We start from the raw sequence: 17,213 nt of genomic DNA, 5'->3' as shown, positions 1-17,213 counted from the left end.
ATATAATATATACGGGAAAGTATAATTTATTACTAAATATCCTTAACACTCATACTTTCTCTACGCTCTGTCAAAGCTTATTTCATACGATTTATAAAAACTACTAGTTTTCTATACATTCTTCTCTCTCATTTCCCCTCTCTTCTTATTCATATAAAATTTTATTAAGAGGATATTTTGCGGTGATAATTAGTTAGAATATATCTCACATATTTAGGGAGTTGTTAGTATAGATTTGATTAACGGTATATTTTATTTATTTACCAGATTTAGTTAGATATATATTTTTTCTATTTTTAGGTATTAGTTGATAGTTTGTATCCTATATAAACGTGGTAAACCTGAATGAAGATCATACTTTCGATCCCAATTCTATTTCTATTTCTCATTCTTAACATGGTATCAGAGCACCGATCTTGGTGTTCTTAAATATCAAAATTTCCTTTATGGCGGAATCAGCCAAATCCAGCTTCAAAATTTCGGATGTTGATTTAAAACATCCGTACTATATTCATCACTCTGATCAGCCAGGATATTCACTTGTTCCAATCAAATTAAATGGAGCAAATTATCAATCCTGGAGTAAATCAGTTATGCATGCTCTTATTGCCAAGAAGAAAATTGGCTTCATTGATGGCACAATTCAGGAACCGTCCCAAGATGCAAATTCAACCGAATTCGAACTCTGGAATCAGTGCAACAGTATGATAATATCTTGGTTAACTCATTCCGTTGAAGCAGATATCGCTAAAGGCATTATTCACGCCAAGACAGCTCATCAAGTGTGGGTTGATCTTCACGATCAATTCTCACAAAAGAATGCTCCAGCAATTTTTCAAATACAAAACTCGATAGCAACGATGTCACAAGGAACCATGGCACTGTCAACATATTTCACCAAGCTCAAAGCACTCTGGGATGAACTGGAAGCGTACCGCACACCATTTACCTGTAATCAACGTCAAATACATATTGATCAACGCGAAGAAGACAAGTTGATGCAATTGCTCATGGGGCTCAATCAGTCTTATAAAACGGTGAGATCTAACATATTGATGATGTCTCCATTACCTAATGTGAGGCAAGCCTATTCATTACTTGTACAAGAAGAGATGCAGCGTCAGGTAACTTCCGAACCTACTGAGAAAATCTCGATTGCATCAGCAGTGCAAAAGAAAACAATATATTCAAAATTCGCCAAGGACAAATTGTGTGAACACTGCAATAAAAGTGGTCATACAATTAATGAGTGTCGAATTCTTAAGTTTCACTGTAAGTTTTGTGATAGAAGGGGCCATACAGAAGATCGGTGTCGACAGAAAAATAATTCTGGAAGGACAAGACAAGACAATCAACACAATAACCGTGGATATCGATCATCTGCAAATATGGCCGATGTTTCACAGTTGAATACAGAAGAACAGTCACCTAATTCCATTCCAAATTTTTCTTCTGAGCAATTACGACAGATAGCACAAGCCTTATCTGCAATCAATCATCACCCTTCTGGTAATTCTGACAATCACATCAATGTTGCAGGTTTGTTTCCCATATCTACATTATCTATTAACTCTGCGAGTTCTAATTCATGGATTCTCGATAGTGGAGCTACAGATCATATAGTATCAAAATCTTCTGTTATGACTGAACCAAAGGCTGCCATCATGTCTACAATAAATTTGCCTAATGGAGAGACAGCACGTGTGTCACATACTGGCAATATTTCCCTTAGCCCTAACCTTCAATTAAACAACGTTTTATGTGTGCCTTCATTCAATTTAAACCTAATGTCGATCAGCAAACTTACCAATAACTTGAAATGTTATGTCACCTTCTATCCTGATTCTTGTGTTATGCAGGACTTGGCTACGGGGAAGATGATTGGCTCGGGTAAACAATTTGGAGGTCTCTATCATATTTCTTCATCTCCAATCAAATCTTCAGCTCATCAAGTATCTCAGTCATCTGATTTGTGGCATTTACGCCTAGGTCATCCTTCCTTTTCTCGTTTTAAATTTCTAGCTGATCAATTGCATCTTAATAATGCGAGTTATTCTCATAATTGTAGTATCTGCCCGTTAGCAAAACAAACTAGGTTGTCTTTCCCAAGAAGTTCAATAACAACCCATTCTGCTTTTGATCTGATACATTGTGATGTTTGGGGACCACATAAAATTCCTACCCATTCTGGTTTGCGTTTTTTTCTCACTATTGTTGATGATTTTACTCGATGTACTTGGGTTTTTTTAATGCAACATAAGTCAGAAGTACATCATTTGTTAATGAACTTTGTTAAATTCGTTCAAACTCAATTTCATACTACTATCAAGATAGTTCGATCAGACAATGGGACTGAGTTCCTATCTTTGCAACCATTCTTTACTTCTTGTGGTATTGAATTTCAGCGCACTTGTGTCTATACTCCACAACAAAATGGAGTCGTAGAACGCAAGCATCGCCATATCCTAAATGTAGCTAGGTCTCTTCTTTTTCAGTCACAGGTTCCACTTAATTTTTGGGGAGAGTGCATTTTAACGGCTGTTTATCTTATAAATAGAACGCCATCACCATTATTATCTAACAAGACACCCTTTGAAGCACTCTACAAACGACCACCTACATTTCATCATCTTAAAGTTTTTGGTTGTAAATGTTATGCAACTATAGTACATCCTAAGCAAAAATTTGAACCTAGGGCAACTCCTTGTGTTTTCGTAGGATATCCTTGTGGTCATAAAGGTTACAAGTTGTATGACATGCAATCTCACAAATTCTTTATCAGCCGTGATGTCAAATTTTGTGAAGATGATTTTCCTTTTTCATCAGCTTCACAAACTTCGACATTAGTTCCTTTGACTCCTATTGTACCACTTCATGATCCATCCTACTCAAACATCCATCCTCCACCTTCTATTCCTTCACCTCCTACTCCTCCTTCACCTCCTATCCCTTCACCTACTACTCCGTCGTCTCCTCCACCTTCTCCAGATTCGCCCACTAATTCCAATCCTATCCCACCTGATACATCAGCTCCACTTCGACGTTCTACTCGTACTAAACAGCCTCCAGCTTGGCATAAGGATTATGAGATGTCTTCTGGAGCCAATCATTTAACCTCTAGCTCAAGTCCCGGCACTGGCACCAGGTATCCCCTTCATCATTACCTTTCATTCTCTCGTTTTTCTCCTACTCAACGTGCTTTTCTAGCTCTTATTACATCCCAGACAGAACCTAAAACCTATGACGAGGCAGTTGGCGACCCGTTATGGCAGCAGGCTATGAATGATGAAATTGCAGCTTTGGAACGTAATCATACATGGTCTCTCGTTCCTCTACCACTTGGTCATAAAGCTATTGGTTGTCGTTGGGTGTACAAAATTAAATACAACTCTGATGGTTCTGTTGAACGTTATAAAGCTCGACTGGTAGCAAAGGGATACACTCAGGTTGAAGGTATTGATTACACAGAAACATTTTCCCCTACAGCAAAACTTACTACACTTCGTTGCTTACTCACTGTTGCTGCTGCTCGAAAATGGTTCACCCATCAGTTGGATGTTCAAAATGCCTTTCTCCATGGTAATCTAGACGAGGAAGTTTATATGTCTTTACCACCAGGTCTTCGCCGACAGGGGGAGAATACAGTATGTCGGCTCCATAAATCTCTTTATGGATTGAAACAGGCTTCTCGCAATTGGTTCTCCATATTTTCTACAACTATACAAAATGCAGGCTACACTCAGTCCAAAGCAGATTACTCTTTGTTTACTAAGAGTAAAGGTACTTCTTTCACTGCAGTTCTAATCTATGTTGATGATATTCTGTTGACAGGCAATGATCTCGAAGAAATTCAATATCTCAAGACTAGTTTACTCCAGAAATTTCTTATCAAAGATTTAGGAAATTTGAAATATTTTCTAGGCATTGAATTTTCTCGATCTAGAAAAGGGATTTTTATGTCTCAAAGGAAGTATGCTCTAGACATACTTCAAGACACAGGTCTTACAGGAGCACGTCCAGACAAATTTCCTATGGAGCAAAATCTGAAACTTTCTTTAACTGAAGGAGAGAAGTTGAATGATCCAAGTAAATACAGACGGTTGATTGGCAGATTAATATATTTGACCGTCACTAGGCCTGACATAGCTTATTCAGTTCGTATGCTTAGCCAATTTATGCATGAACCAAGAAAACCACATTGGGAGGCAGCTCTTCGAGTTCTGAGGTACATCAAAGGCACTCCTGGTCAAGGACTTCTACTGCCATCTGAAAACAATTTAAGATTACAGGCATATTGCGATTCTGACTGGGGTGGTTGTCGAACTTCCAGACGATCTATTTCTGGGTTCTGCATTTTCCTCGGAAATTCAATTATTTCTTGGAAGTCTAAAAAGCAGACTAATGTGTCCAGATCATCAGCAGAAGCCGAGTATCGAGCTATGGCAAATACTTGTTTAGAGTTAACTTGGTTAAGATACATTCTTCAAGACTTGAATGTTCCACTGTCCGGACCAGCATTATTATATTGTGATAATCAAGCAGCATTACATATAGCAGCCAATCCAGTTTTTCATGAACGTACGAAACACATTGAAATAGATTGTCATATAGTTCGAGAAAAGTTACAAGCTGGAATCATCAAACCGTGTTATGTTTCGACCAAAATGCAATTGGCAGATGTTTTTACTAAAGCTTTGGGAAGACAGCAATTTGACTTTTTGAAGGACAAGTTGGGTGTGATCGACATACACTCTCCAACTTGAGGGGGAGTATTAAGAGGATATTTTGCGGTGATAATTAGTTAGAATATATCTCAGATATTTAGGGAGTTGTTAGTATAGATTTGATTAACGGTATATTTTATTTATTTACCAGATTTAGTTAGATATATATTTTTTCTATTTTTAGGTATTAGTTGATAGTTTGTATCCTATATAAACGTGGTAAACCTGAATGAAGATCATACTTTCGATCCCAATTCTATTTCTATTTCTCATTCTTAACAAATTTTGACTAAATTAATAAAAATAACTTTGTTTTTAAATTACCTCTAAAATTTCAAAAGACTGTTAATTTTTTATGGAAATTGTTAATACTTTCTTTAGAAAATACAGTTGAACTATGGTTAAACTTTAAAAAGTTTCATTTATCTTAGAGTTCGTACTATGTTTAAAACATACCAATGAAAGTTGTACTCATTTCTTTTCAAAATTTCTCTAACCCGAGATGCCATCTAAGATTTCCCATCTCCTACTATATCCGTAGTTTATATCAGGCTCAGCTTTTACTTTAACGTGTTGGAAGTGTCATAGAGATCAAGTTCTAGATTTGTGTGGGATAAAAAATATTAAAAAATTTATTTAGAAAAATAGCTTTCAAAATTTGATAATTGAAAAACTAGCTTGTTAGAATCGCAAAAATAACTTTAAAAGTTGAAAATTTTGAGATATAGCCTTGATTTTATCGAGTTTCAAAAAAAATGTAATAAAAAGTACTTAATAACAAATTAGTTGTACACTTATAATCTTAACATTGGCACGGGTTGATACAATTTTAAGAAGGGTACTAGAGAGAAAACCGTTAATTCTAGAAACTTATCAAACACTCTTTGACCGATGTAAAAAAAGCATGAGAATAACTTATTCTCGTGTCCCATCTTTGAAATCATGCACAAAAGTTTAAGGCTTTTATTTCCCTTTCTCTCTTTTTTTTTTTTTTTTTTTTGTTTATTCTCATTTTCGTTCCTTTGGTCTAAACGACACTTTAAAGAACAAAATTAAAGTGGTAGTTAGTCAATCGTAATATTTGACAATATTAAACAACTTTGAATAGATGTAAAGAAAACATCAGAATAACTTATTCTCGTGTCCCTAATCGACATATATATATTTTTAATAAATGTGTCATTATCATCTCCTGTGTCTATGTGGTATCATATTTATTTCTCGTATTCATGTCTCATATATTTTGCTTCTCTAAATAGATATCATCACAAAATAAGTTTAATTCATGTTGATACGTGAGACTTCTATTCTTCTTAGTGTGAAGCTTGTAGCTTGGAATTACTCAGGTAGAGAACGTGTTTCACTTAAAATTCACTCAAGAGAGAATAATCAATATCTTACCATATTCGAGAGAGAATATTTTTAATTAACCGTAATTGGATCCGACTATTAATGTGTAATTTATTACTAAAACTGAAAAATATACGTGCAAAATGTTTGTATTATTGATAATACATTAGTCTACGTTGTATGATCTAGATTAAATAATTTGATTTGAAGCTATCTTCTAATAAAAGAATGCTCAATTATTTTTTTTTATAGTAAGATTCGATTATATGAATTTAAATAGCATTCAGTCACAACTATAAATATGGAACTAAATAAAGTATTTAGGAGTAAAGTAAATTTGTTGAGGGAGGTTTGCCTTTGGAAGGAAAACAAGTTTAATGGACATTGTTTCATTTACAAGGTGGGAGAGTTATGTAATTTCATATATTTTGTAGACGTCCTCAAGGATTTCAATGAGCATTAGATTGCTCTCTCTATTTATATTAAGCTCTCTCTATATATGTAACGGCTCAAGCCCACCACTAATAGATATTGTCATCTTTGGGCTTTCCCTTTCGAGCTTACGCTCAAGGTTTTAAAAACACTTTTGCTAGGGAGAAGTTTCCACACACTTATAAAGGATGCTTCGTTCTCCTCCCTGATCGATGTGCGATCTCACAATCCACCCCCCTCGGAACCCAGTTTCCTTGCCGGCACTTGTTCCTTTCTCCAATCGAAGTGGGCCCCCCACCAAATCCACCCCCTTCAGGTCCTAGTGTCCTTGTTGGTGCATCGCCCAGTGTCTGGCTCTGATACCATTTGTAACGGCTCAAATCAAACATCGTTAGCTACACTACATTCCCTTGTTCTTACCTGAAAGAAAGTTATATAAAAGGCAATATATTTAGAAAAGTATTCTGAAAGTGACTTCACCGTTGGGGCTAGAAAATACAAACATAATGAACATATAAAGCAAACCATTCCTTCTAAAAACGACTAGCATTTCAAGGCTTGAAATATGGACCGGTAAAAGACAATAAAAAAAATTATTTAAAAATATTAAGAACATAAATACAAAATAATTCACCGGAAGTAATACAAAAGTTTTTACAAAATATGACAAGTTTACAAGAATTTAAACCGAAAATATATAAGGACTTGAATCAACGCCAATTGATACTTTTAGAAGATGTTGATAGTCTTTCAATGGTATCTTTTATAGGTGGTTTCACGAACGTTTTACTTTCATCGAAGTCATATATCTTGAGGAACGGGCCGACTATCTCCACTCTACTACCTTCTTCTGCCATTTGACTAAGGCTAATAATATTGATTTTCAAACTCAGGATGTAATACACCTTGGTAAATAGACGTTGACCTTCGTTCTTACACTAGAACAAGATAGATCCTTTGCCTTAGATCAATACAATTGATTCGTCACAAATTTCACGTTTCTAACGAACTTCTCATCAAGCTCCTTGAACTTTGTTCAATCTTCGGTCATGTGGTTGCTCGCTGCATTGTCTAGGTATCACATGTTGGTCTCCACTTTGTCTTCTCATTCTATGAAGGGGTTCTCCATAACCTTCTCTTCAATGAGAATCAACATGACGGACATGTTATGCAGTGCCATTAGTGGGATTTGTTAGAGTGTTAGAGGGATTACAAACTACCCTTTAAAATGAACATATTCTTATTAGTAGATGATGTCACTCACTTATATATCTATAATGCTGGCTGTGGGGTTCGAACCCACGCGCACTTATGTGCAGAAGATCTTAAGTCTTCCCCCTTAACCTCTCGGGCAAACCAGCTAATTTTCTTCCTCAAAATTTAATTTAGCTAAACTAAATTTAAATTAGTTAAATAAATATAGAAAATAAGTATCAATAGTAAATTTCCTTTCCTAGAAATATATGAAGGTTCATATAATGATAATTTTTGTCTTATATTAAGATTATGAAAAAAAAAAATGATAAAAGTACTATAAAAAATATATTTAATTTTTTCAAAATAATTTATGCTCTTAAACTAATTCGGTTGTATCACTTAAAACCTACAAATAAAAGTTACATGTTTGAATGTTGTTTATGACCACAAGGAATACTATTTCCATTGGTATAAGGTCTTTTGGGTAAGCTCAAAACAAAGGCACGAGAGCTTATGCTCAAGGTGGACAATATCATGCCATTGTGGAGAGTCCTGTTCATCTAACAGGAGTATAGATGGAAGGATTTCATCTTTAGGTTGCTAAAGACAATGAAGGGTCATGGTAAGAACGATTATTTTAGAAACATTATATGGTTTAGAGTTGTCGGTCGGTCTTCCACATCATAGGCATTTCGAAGGCATGACCCATGCATTATATGGTTTAGAGATGCCATGAAGGAATTGCATGCGTTGATTGGGCAAGTTTGTAATAAAGGAGGCAGATTCTCGAACTCCAAAATTAAGATTCTACCTACATTTTAACTCCATTTTCGTTCGTCCCTCTATAATACATATTCAATTTTGATTTTTGTGGGGCATAGTTATGTCATAAGAAACTACTAAAAAAAAACATGTTTTACTAAGAAATTTGAGCTCTATCTCTTAAACCTATGTCATTAGATTCATAGGGAGTTTATCGACATTTTTTTTCGTAGAGGAGAGAACAGCTCAAAATGGCCATGAATCAAGAGAAGGAAACTTCAAATATTTTAAAATTCGAGTTGACTCAATCGATAACTCTCTATACGTTGGCTTATAATTCATGAGGAGTGCATTTAGAGGTTTCATTGATGTCAGGTCAACAACTTTGATGAAGAAACAAGCCTGTATAGCCACTAGAACATACAGGTAATCTCAAGTTTCAAAGTTATTTGACCACGTGCTAGCATCTTCTCCTAGGTTGGAGGTAAAAGATGATGACGTGACTGATTTAGTTTAACTAACCACATCCTTCTTTTTAATGAACCAACTTCAACTTTTGAATTATTTGGACTCTTTTGGATTTGTTTCCGTGAAATTCATTTTGGTTCTTAACTCTTACTCAGATTAAGATCTGGCCAAGAAATTTCGAAAGATACAGAGTTTGGAAAGCAAGGGGTTAAAGGATATTTTGTTCGGATTACGGTTTATCATAGGTATCATATTTGATCATTTATTATAAGTAAATATATAGATATTTTCCTTCTATTACTGTTTAACAGAGGTATCATATTTGTCTTTTAATATAGGCAAATATTTTGTATCCATTTATTACTTCCCATGGAGGTATCATATTTGCCTTTTATTATAGGCAAATACATTGTATCCATTTATTGTTCTCATATCCTATGTCTTTTATTTGATTCTCTAATTGATTATAAATAGAGAACTTTCACCACATTTAGTTGCTGCGGTTTTAGCAAATATTATCATGGTATCAGAGCCCTTTCGGTTTAGCAAATCCGATCCTTTATTTTTAATGGCTTCTAAATCCTCTATTCATCTTCTTTTCCACCATCATTGCTGGCTTTGACGCCGCAAGGGCTGTGTCCATGGTACTGCAGGCTGAGCCAATTGATTATTCTTCGAATCCTCTATTCATCTTCTTTTCCACCATCATTGCTGGCTTTGACGCCGCAAGGGCTGTGTCCATGGTACTGCAGGCTGAGCCAATTGATTATTCTTCGGCTCCACCCTTTTGGCCTCCAAATCATCACAACCCAACCCTTAGCCATACTCTATACATACAACCTCACTTTCTCCAACACAATCGATCTTGCCTTGAACTAGAAACCTCTTCATCCTCAACCTCGGCAACTAAAACATTCCTTCCATCTTCAATTTTTCATCTCTTCGCATTCTTCACGACTATGGCTTCCTTTTCTGCCTTCTTTTTCGTCCTTGTCGCTTTAATTGCCGACTCTATGGGCCAGGCCCCCCACCCAAGTTTTCGCCAGCCTCCTCGCCAAAATTTGATCCTTCGCCCATTGTAGCTACTCTTCCGACTACAACATTGTCTTCGTCCCTCCCTTGCTCTAGGGGGCGTGGCTCCCTTTCCTTCCATGAGAACTTCACCACTTGCTATGACGCTGACTACTTCTTCATTGGCTCCCCCTATTGCTCCTTCGAAGTGCGAAATATGCTCGAAATATTCTAACTCGTGCTCATTTCCTTGATAGCAAACTAGTCCCCGAGGCGCAGACAACACTCCATCTTCGTATAAAATACACACACTCCAGAGCCTGCATTCTTCTCTTCCTTTATTGTTCATCTCTTCTTCATAGCCACCACGAACCCTCTCTCCGTCTCTTGCCCTAATATGAGCTAATGGGGTCATACTAAGTATATAGAGGAACGGGACCTAACCTATTCAGGGTCCGTGGTATATGGTATATTAGAGGTTACTACTAAGGAAGCTCCAATTGTGGTATATTAGAGGTTACTACTAAGGAAGCTCCAATTGTGTTGGATAGAGGTTTACTTTGTGATTCAAATAAGAGCGAAGTTAAGTAGGGTGGGTTGTTTGGTTCTGGTCGAAGTTGAAAGGAACGCTAGAAGAAGGGCTTGAACCTTCGACCTTGTGGTTAACAGCCACACGCTCTAACCAATTGAGCTATTCCAGCCTTTCAAATGTTTAAATAATAATAATAAATAAATAAATAAAATAATTAATTTAATGCATACTAAGAACTTGCAAAGTTGAATTTTTTTGGCACATAAATTGTGCTAGACACATACAACGATTCAATATATAGATGTTAGGTAGCTAAACCTAAATTACCTGGTTTCTATAGTTACAAGAGTGATCCAGATGTTCGTTTTTCTAAAGGATGTAGCTCCCAAAGGAACGTGTCCAGATGTATCATATCTCACGCATGTCTATCTAGTAGATTCAGCCTAAAATGAAGTGGTTGTGCTTGATACCGTGAGGTTGACGACATAGATCTAAAGCACAACTATAAATATCAAATTGATAGATAGCTCCAACGGACTTAGTTTTCTCCATCGGCTCCACCTATTGGTCTAAGGTCTAATAAAGTTGGACAAAAATTGTGAATGAGACTTGTGTTTCTCTCAAGACTAGTCGGGAATGTGTCAAGATCACGATTTAAAAATATACAATTAGTTCCTGAGGTGGATGACTTCATAAGATTGTCAATTCCAACACTCGCTCGAGTAGTGTTAGTGCAACATTTGTAACATGAAGGTGGCCAGTTGAGAAGTTTATTAAAGTGTAGTGCCAACACGGGGCTGAGTTACAAGCTTCTAGACCTTGCTTCTAGAAAGGGTTACGGCAATGATGAGGAATATTGTGGTACAGAAGCTCACATTACCATCGTAAAGGGATGTGACCATGGCAAGAGTGTTGAATATGGCCCACGATCAAAATATGTCACAAACAAAAGCTAACCCTTATCAACATGAAAAAAAAATGTTTGTACTATTGGTAATACATTAGTCTCGGTTGTTTGACTAAAACAATGCATCCATCATCTCAATTAAAGAATTTGATTCGAAGTTATCTTCTAATAGGGGAATGCTCAATTAGTCTTTGTTGTAAGATTCGGCTATATCAGTTTCAGTAGTGTTCCGCCACAACTATAAATATCGAACTCTAAAGTATTTATGAGTAAAGTAAGTCCGTTGGAGCTATCTATCAAAGGTGTTAGAATGAGTTGTGAAAAAGTGTTGCCTTCAAATCTAGTTGCAATTAAGGATGTCAATGACGAACATGTGCAAAATGCTGGAAAGTTTGCAGTGAAAAGGAATAACGAGAGGGGTGGACATCATTTCGTTTACAAGTGTGTGGTGAATGGTCTGGTCGATCCAAACATACCCGATCCCAAATTTTATATTCTTGTGATAGAAGTTATAAATGATGATGGTATTCCTTGGTCCTATATTGCAAAACTTGATTACTTTGTTATGGGCAGACTAGGTGACAAACTCTATTCCTTTGAGGATGTCCTCAAGGATTTCAAGAAGCATTGGACTGCTCTCTCTGTTTACACTAAGCCCTCTCTCACTATATATGGGGGCGTCACGGTCTCTTAGCTACGAAAATGGCATAGACCTCTATAAAATAATCACATAGTTATCTATCTATTATACATACTTATCTCTTTTTTCTTCAAAAATTGTCAAATTCAACTCTTAATTATAAATATTAATAATTTTATATTAGAAAGAAATTCAAAATCAATAAGTTTATGCACTAATATATTTAAAAATAATTTAAGTTAAGTGTTCGATACGTGTTGAACTTTCAATAGTGTTTCAAAACTGTCGTTAAACTTTAAAAAGTTTCATTAATCTTAGAGTTAAGAGTTAGTATGGTGTTTAAAACATACCCATGAAAGTTTTACCATTAACACCTTTTACTTTTATCAAAAAATCAAAAAAAAGTTTTTACCCAATATATGGACGGAAATCATCTATCAAGATTATCCTCTGTTTTAATGTTATTTTTCAAAGTTCATTAGTATTTTTGAAATGTTACTGACGGTAAGATTATAAACGTATTAATAAAAATTTAGGGATATTTTTTTAAACCCTTTTGAATGAAAAGGGTAGTATAGTAATTGTTAGGCATAGGGATCAAGTTGTGTGTGTGGGAGAAGGAGGGTCATGTGGTCACCAATTATCATATAATTCGTGGTGCTTCTGATGTCCGAGTCACTCTAGCTCACAAAACTACCTTCGATGCAAAAAATGTTGGTTTTGAACAAGACAAGGATGTTGTTGTCTTGCATATCGATGTACCAAAAGACAAACTAAGACTTATACATGTTGGTATCTCGGCATATTTGCTTATTGGTCGAATTGGATCCTTTCGATTTCTATGAAAACATTGTCGTTACAAATTTCAAAGGACAAGTCAAGCCAATCTTAGAAATATGATAAAACGTCGACTAAGCCAACCAAGTAAGTGGTCTTACTATCGACATGATTATAATTTAATGTTTTGTGTTGACATGTGCCCCGTGGTTCTGCACGTGTCATATATTTGATATGTGTGAATTGGTTATGAAACGATATGATTATGATATGATATGTATATGTTATGATATGTGAATGGATGATAAATCTTATGATATGGTGATTTGATGATATGTTTGAGATAGGATATGAGAAAAATGCGATAAACGTAATGTAACGACATGACTAAGATATGTTCATGAGACGATATGGTTGGGTTGTGTATAGAAGACGATATGATTATGATAGGTTGATGAAACGATATGATTATGATAGGTTATTAAAACGATATGGTTAGGATACGTTCAAACAACGATATGAGTAGGATATGACTAAGATATTACGAGGATACGTTTGAAAAATGATATGACTGATATATGATACGTGAATGATATATATATATCTCGTGATATGATATGAGAATGAAACGATATCTGTTATGGTATGACATATTTGATGAATTGATATGTCTGTAATATGATGTTAAGATATTATATGTTATGCGACTATTATGATATACGATATGTGCATGATGTGGATTGTTATATCTGAAAGCATGGAAACGTTATGATATGATATATGTGTGACATGAATGATATGATATGATCGAAATGCAAAAGGACAAACTACCATGAAATACAACCCCACCATACACATGCAAGATACGATAAATGATATGATAAACGATATGAGAAATGATATGACAAAATGATATGATATGAATAAAGACGCTAACGAGGTTGTATTAATTGATAATGAAAATGAAAAAAAATGTTGGGAACTCATGCATTATTGTGTGTTCATGCATCGAGGGATGCCCCTTATCCTTCACAATAGTACGAACGTATATGTTACGAGGCAGGGGAACGATCATTATGTTTATTATCATATTGTCATGATGGTCGCTATTTCTAATGGGTAACCAGCATCAACAGCTACCAGAGAATGCTCGTCCAACCAGAAAGGGGCCTAAGAGGTGTGCGAACCGACTGGTGGATCCATACTCGCACGTGTGGATCGTGTAGAGCAATTAAGTACATATCCAAATTGCTCGTCAGGATTGTCGTCGTAGGAAAATAGCCTGTTGTGATAACCCCAATAGTATGCTACTTCTATTTCAGGTTAAGGCAAGGTATCCCTGTGTGGCTGACGAAGGCGTCACAATTCGACACCATGACACATGCATATGGTAGATGCATTTATTTTCTTAGACCTAGGCTAGAATATGATGTTTTTAATTTAAATTTTTATTTGTTTTTATTTAGTTCTTCATTGTCGTTTTAAAGATGTTTTCAAATACGCAAGTCTTGGCAGGGTTTTAAGATGATGTTTTTATTTTATGATAAAGTTTAAACAATTATTTCCACTCAAAATGATTACTTTATGATAACAAAAACGACTTTAGGTAGGTAGAGATTTAAGGTCGTTACATTAAGAATATTTTTTTATTCAGAGAGGTGGTATTTTTATTAATTTAGCTTATAATTTTACAAAACAACAAAATACAAATTTTGTTGTTAAAAAAAATTGAATGGCCAAAATAAACCTAAAAATTTAATGAAATTCACAAATGGCCATGCTTAAAACAATTAAAACAAAAGAAATTAATTTATTTTAAAATTAAAAAGTACACGTGGTAATACACTTGGTTTGACTAGAACAAGGCATCATTATCCGACCTATAAAGAATTTGATTCGAAGCTATTTCCTCATGGACAGATGCTCTATTAGTTTCTATTGTAAGATACCACTTCATCAATTTATGTACCGTTCAATTATAACTATAAATATTTGTAATGACTCTAAATTTCTACTCACCTAAATTTGCTACCATCTTCCTAATATGTTCTATTATGTGGAATAATCATTTAAAACACCTTCGTCAAGCAATGTCATGGACTTACGGTAACGACCCAAAATTTTCTACTTAATTTAAGGTCGCTACTGTATACATATCATAAACATTGAATGCGGAAATACTTCATTTAAACTTTCATAAAACATAACATTCAGCTTAAAATACAGCCATGGAATTATGTGTTTCGAAAACACCTTTAAAAACGACACAACAAAAGGCTAAATTAAATAAATAAATGTTTAAATTAAAAATATCATATGCTAGTCTACGTTTAAGTCTAAGAAGATAAATACGACTACCCTATGCATGTGTTATAGTCTTGAGTTGCGATGCCGTCGTCAGTCGTACAGGAATGTCTTGCCTTAACCTGAAAAATGTAATAGCACATGACTTGAGTCAGTAAGTGACCCCATTATTGGGGGTTAAATGTAAGAACATGCAAATACAATGACGGGACCTATCCTTTCAATCTATTTTCCTACGGTACTATCCTAACGGGTAATTTGGATGTGTACCATATACTCTACACACAGCCCATACGTGTGAGTATGGACTCACTAGTCAGTTCTCACACTGCTGGGTCACTTTCCTTGTCGAGCGAGCATACTCTGGGAACTCCTTAGGCCAGACACCCGTTAGAACTAGTAACCGTCGCGGCAGCATTATGTAAAACATAATAATCGTACCCCTGCCCATTAGTGTATGCGTCCGTACCATCGTGATGGAATAAGGGTATCCCCCAATACATGAGCACATATAATGCATGAGGTCCCAATATTTTTTCATTTTCAACATTATTAAATATAACCCCGCTACCGTTTTATATTCATATCATATCATTTCTCATTTTTTCAGTTCTCATATCATGCATAATTCTAACGAGGTATTTCATGTCACTTATCATGATATCATGTCATTCATAACATGCTGTATACATACAATTTAGGAGACATAACATAACGCTTCATGTTTTTAACATATCATTTCATAACGTGCGATTCATACAACCATTATCTCAATGGTCACACAAAACAATCTAAACATATCACATCACAATATATCATATCATAAACATATCAATTGATCACATGTCTTGTACCATAACATATTTCATATCATTTTCATATCATATCCCTATATATATATATATATCTGTTCTTCACATGTCGTATCATAATCATATCATATCGTAAACAATTCGTGGTCATATCTTTCCCTAACTTATCATAGCCTTAACGTCCTTAGACATATCACAGTCGTATCGTTACCTGAACGTACCTTCGTCATAATGTTCCAGAAACGCATCCTAACACTATCGTTCTATCAATCTATCACACACCTATCTCTTTCTACCCATAACCTAACCGTATTCTTTTATCAATCTCTCAAATCTATATCACTTCGATATGTAACCTAATCTTAATGTTTCGTGAACGTATCTTACTCCTATCGTTATATTTCGTTTTGTGCATCCTTCTCTTATCCTACCTCAAACATATCATTGAACACATCGTACTGTAATTATTATTATACCATTCACATTTTATAACATATACATAACATAACATAAGCATATTGATTCACAAATAATTCACACATATCAGTATATATGACACGTGCAGAACAATGGGCACGTGTCAACATCAAATATAATCATGCCGGTAGTAAGATCACTTACCTGATTAGCTTAGGCTGGTGTCACCAAAATATCCTTAATGAAAGTTCAATTATGTCCTTTGAAATCCAAGTCAACCTAGGTGAGCTCATGACATCAATTTCAAGTTTGAACTCTATAAAATTATTTCTCTAATTTACCTTTTATATATATATATATATATATATATATATATATATATATATATATATATATATATGCTATTTTCACTAAATATCTTATTTTCTATTCTTACTTCGAGGGAATATATTGTTAGTAGACAGACAAAATTGAATAGAGTTCCTTCCCCTCGGATATTTTCCGTTTTATTTTTAAATTCTGTTCACCAATCTTTCCTCAGTCTTCCCTCCTCAATAATTATTTTCAATTTTCATCCTATAAACAAATTTTATTTGACAATTTTAATCGATTGGCTACTAATGCTACATATTTATAGAACTCCTAACTAAAATTTTATTGATTCTAACCACATTTTCTCTAACTTAAAATTGTAACAAAAATCTAATTAATTGAAGATGAGATCTGATTCTTACCGATCTTCTAAAATATTAGAGAAAGGAAAGAAGATCTGATCCTAAAATATTGGATAAAGGAAGGAAGATCTAATTCTAATGTAAGGATAAATATAAAAGAAAGGAAAATAGATAGGATTTAACGTAATAACATACCATAATCTCTC

General features: G+C 34.8%; 1 protein-coding gene and 2 non-coding genes across 3 annotated transcripts; 1 reads left to right on the top strand and 2 right to left on the bottom strand.

Annotated features, from left to right (window-relative positions):
• Positions 1–446: 446 nt before the first annotated feature.
• LOC111792783 (uncharacterized) lies at positions 447–1,986 on the top strand. Its single transcript, XM_087119659.1, has 2 exons — positions 447–1,539; positions 1,860–1,986. Exons 1-2 carry the CDS (start codon positions 447–449, stop codon positions 1,892–1,894), a joined length of 1,128 nt encoding a protein of 375 aa, XP_086975785.1. The 3' UTR covers positions 1,895–1,986.
• Positions 1,987–7,784: 5,798 nt separating this feature from the next.
• On the bottom strand, positions 7,785–7,867 carry TRNAL-UAA (transfer RNA leucine (anticodon UAA)). Its single transcript has one exon. It is a non-coding gene; the product is annotated as a tRNA-Leu (tRNA).
• Positions 7,868–10,571: 2,704 nt separating this feature from the next.
• TRNAN-GUU (transfer RNA asparagine (anticodon GUU)) lies at positions 10,572–10,645 on the bottom strand. The gene has a single exon. It is a non-coding gene; the product is annotated as a tRNA-Asn (tRNA).
• Between the last annotated feature and the right edge of the window lie 6,568 nt (positions 10,646–17,213).

Source organism: Cucurbita pepo, chromosome 18 (genome assembly GCF_057944985.1).
Source record: "Cucurbita pepo subsp. pepo isolate OVF chromosome 18, ASM5794498v1, whole genome shotgun sequence".
NCBI lineage: Eukaryota > Viridiplantae > Streptophyta > Magnoliopsida > Cucurbitales > Cucurbitaceae > Cucurbita > Cucurbita pepo.
The sequence above is the reverse complement of the archived record's forward strand: the minus strand, read 5'-3'. Positions and strand labels throughout refer to the sequence as shown.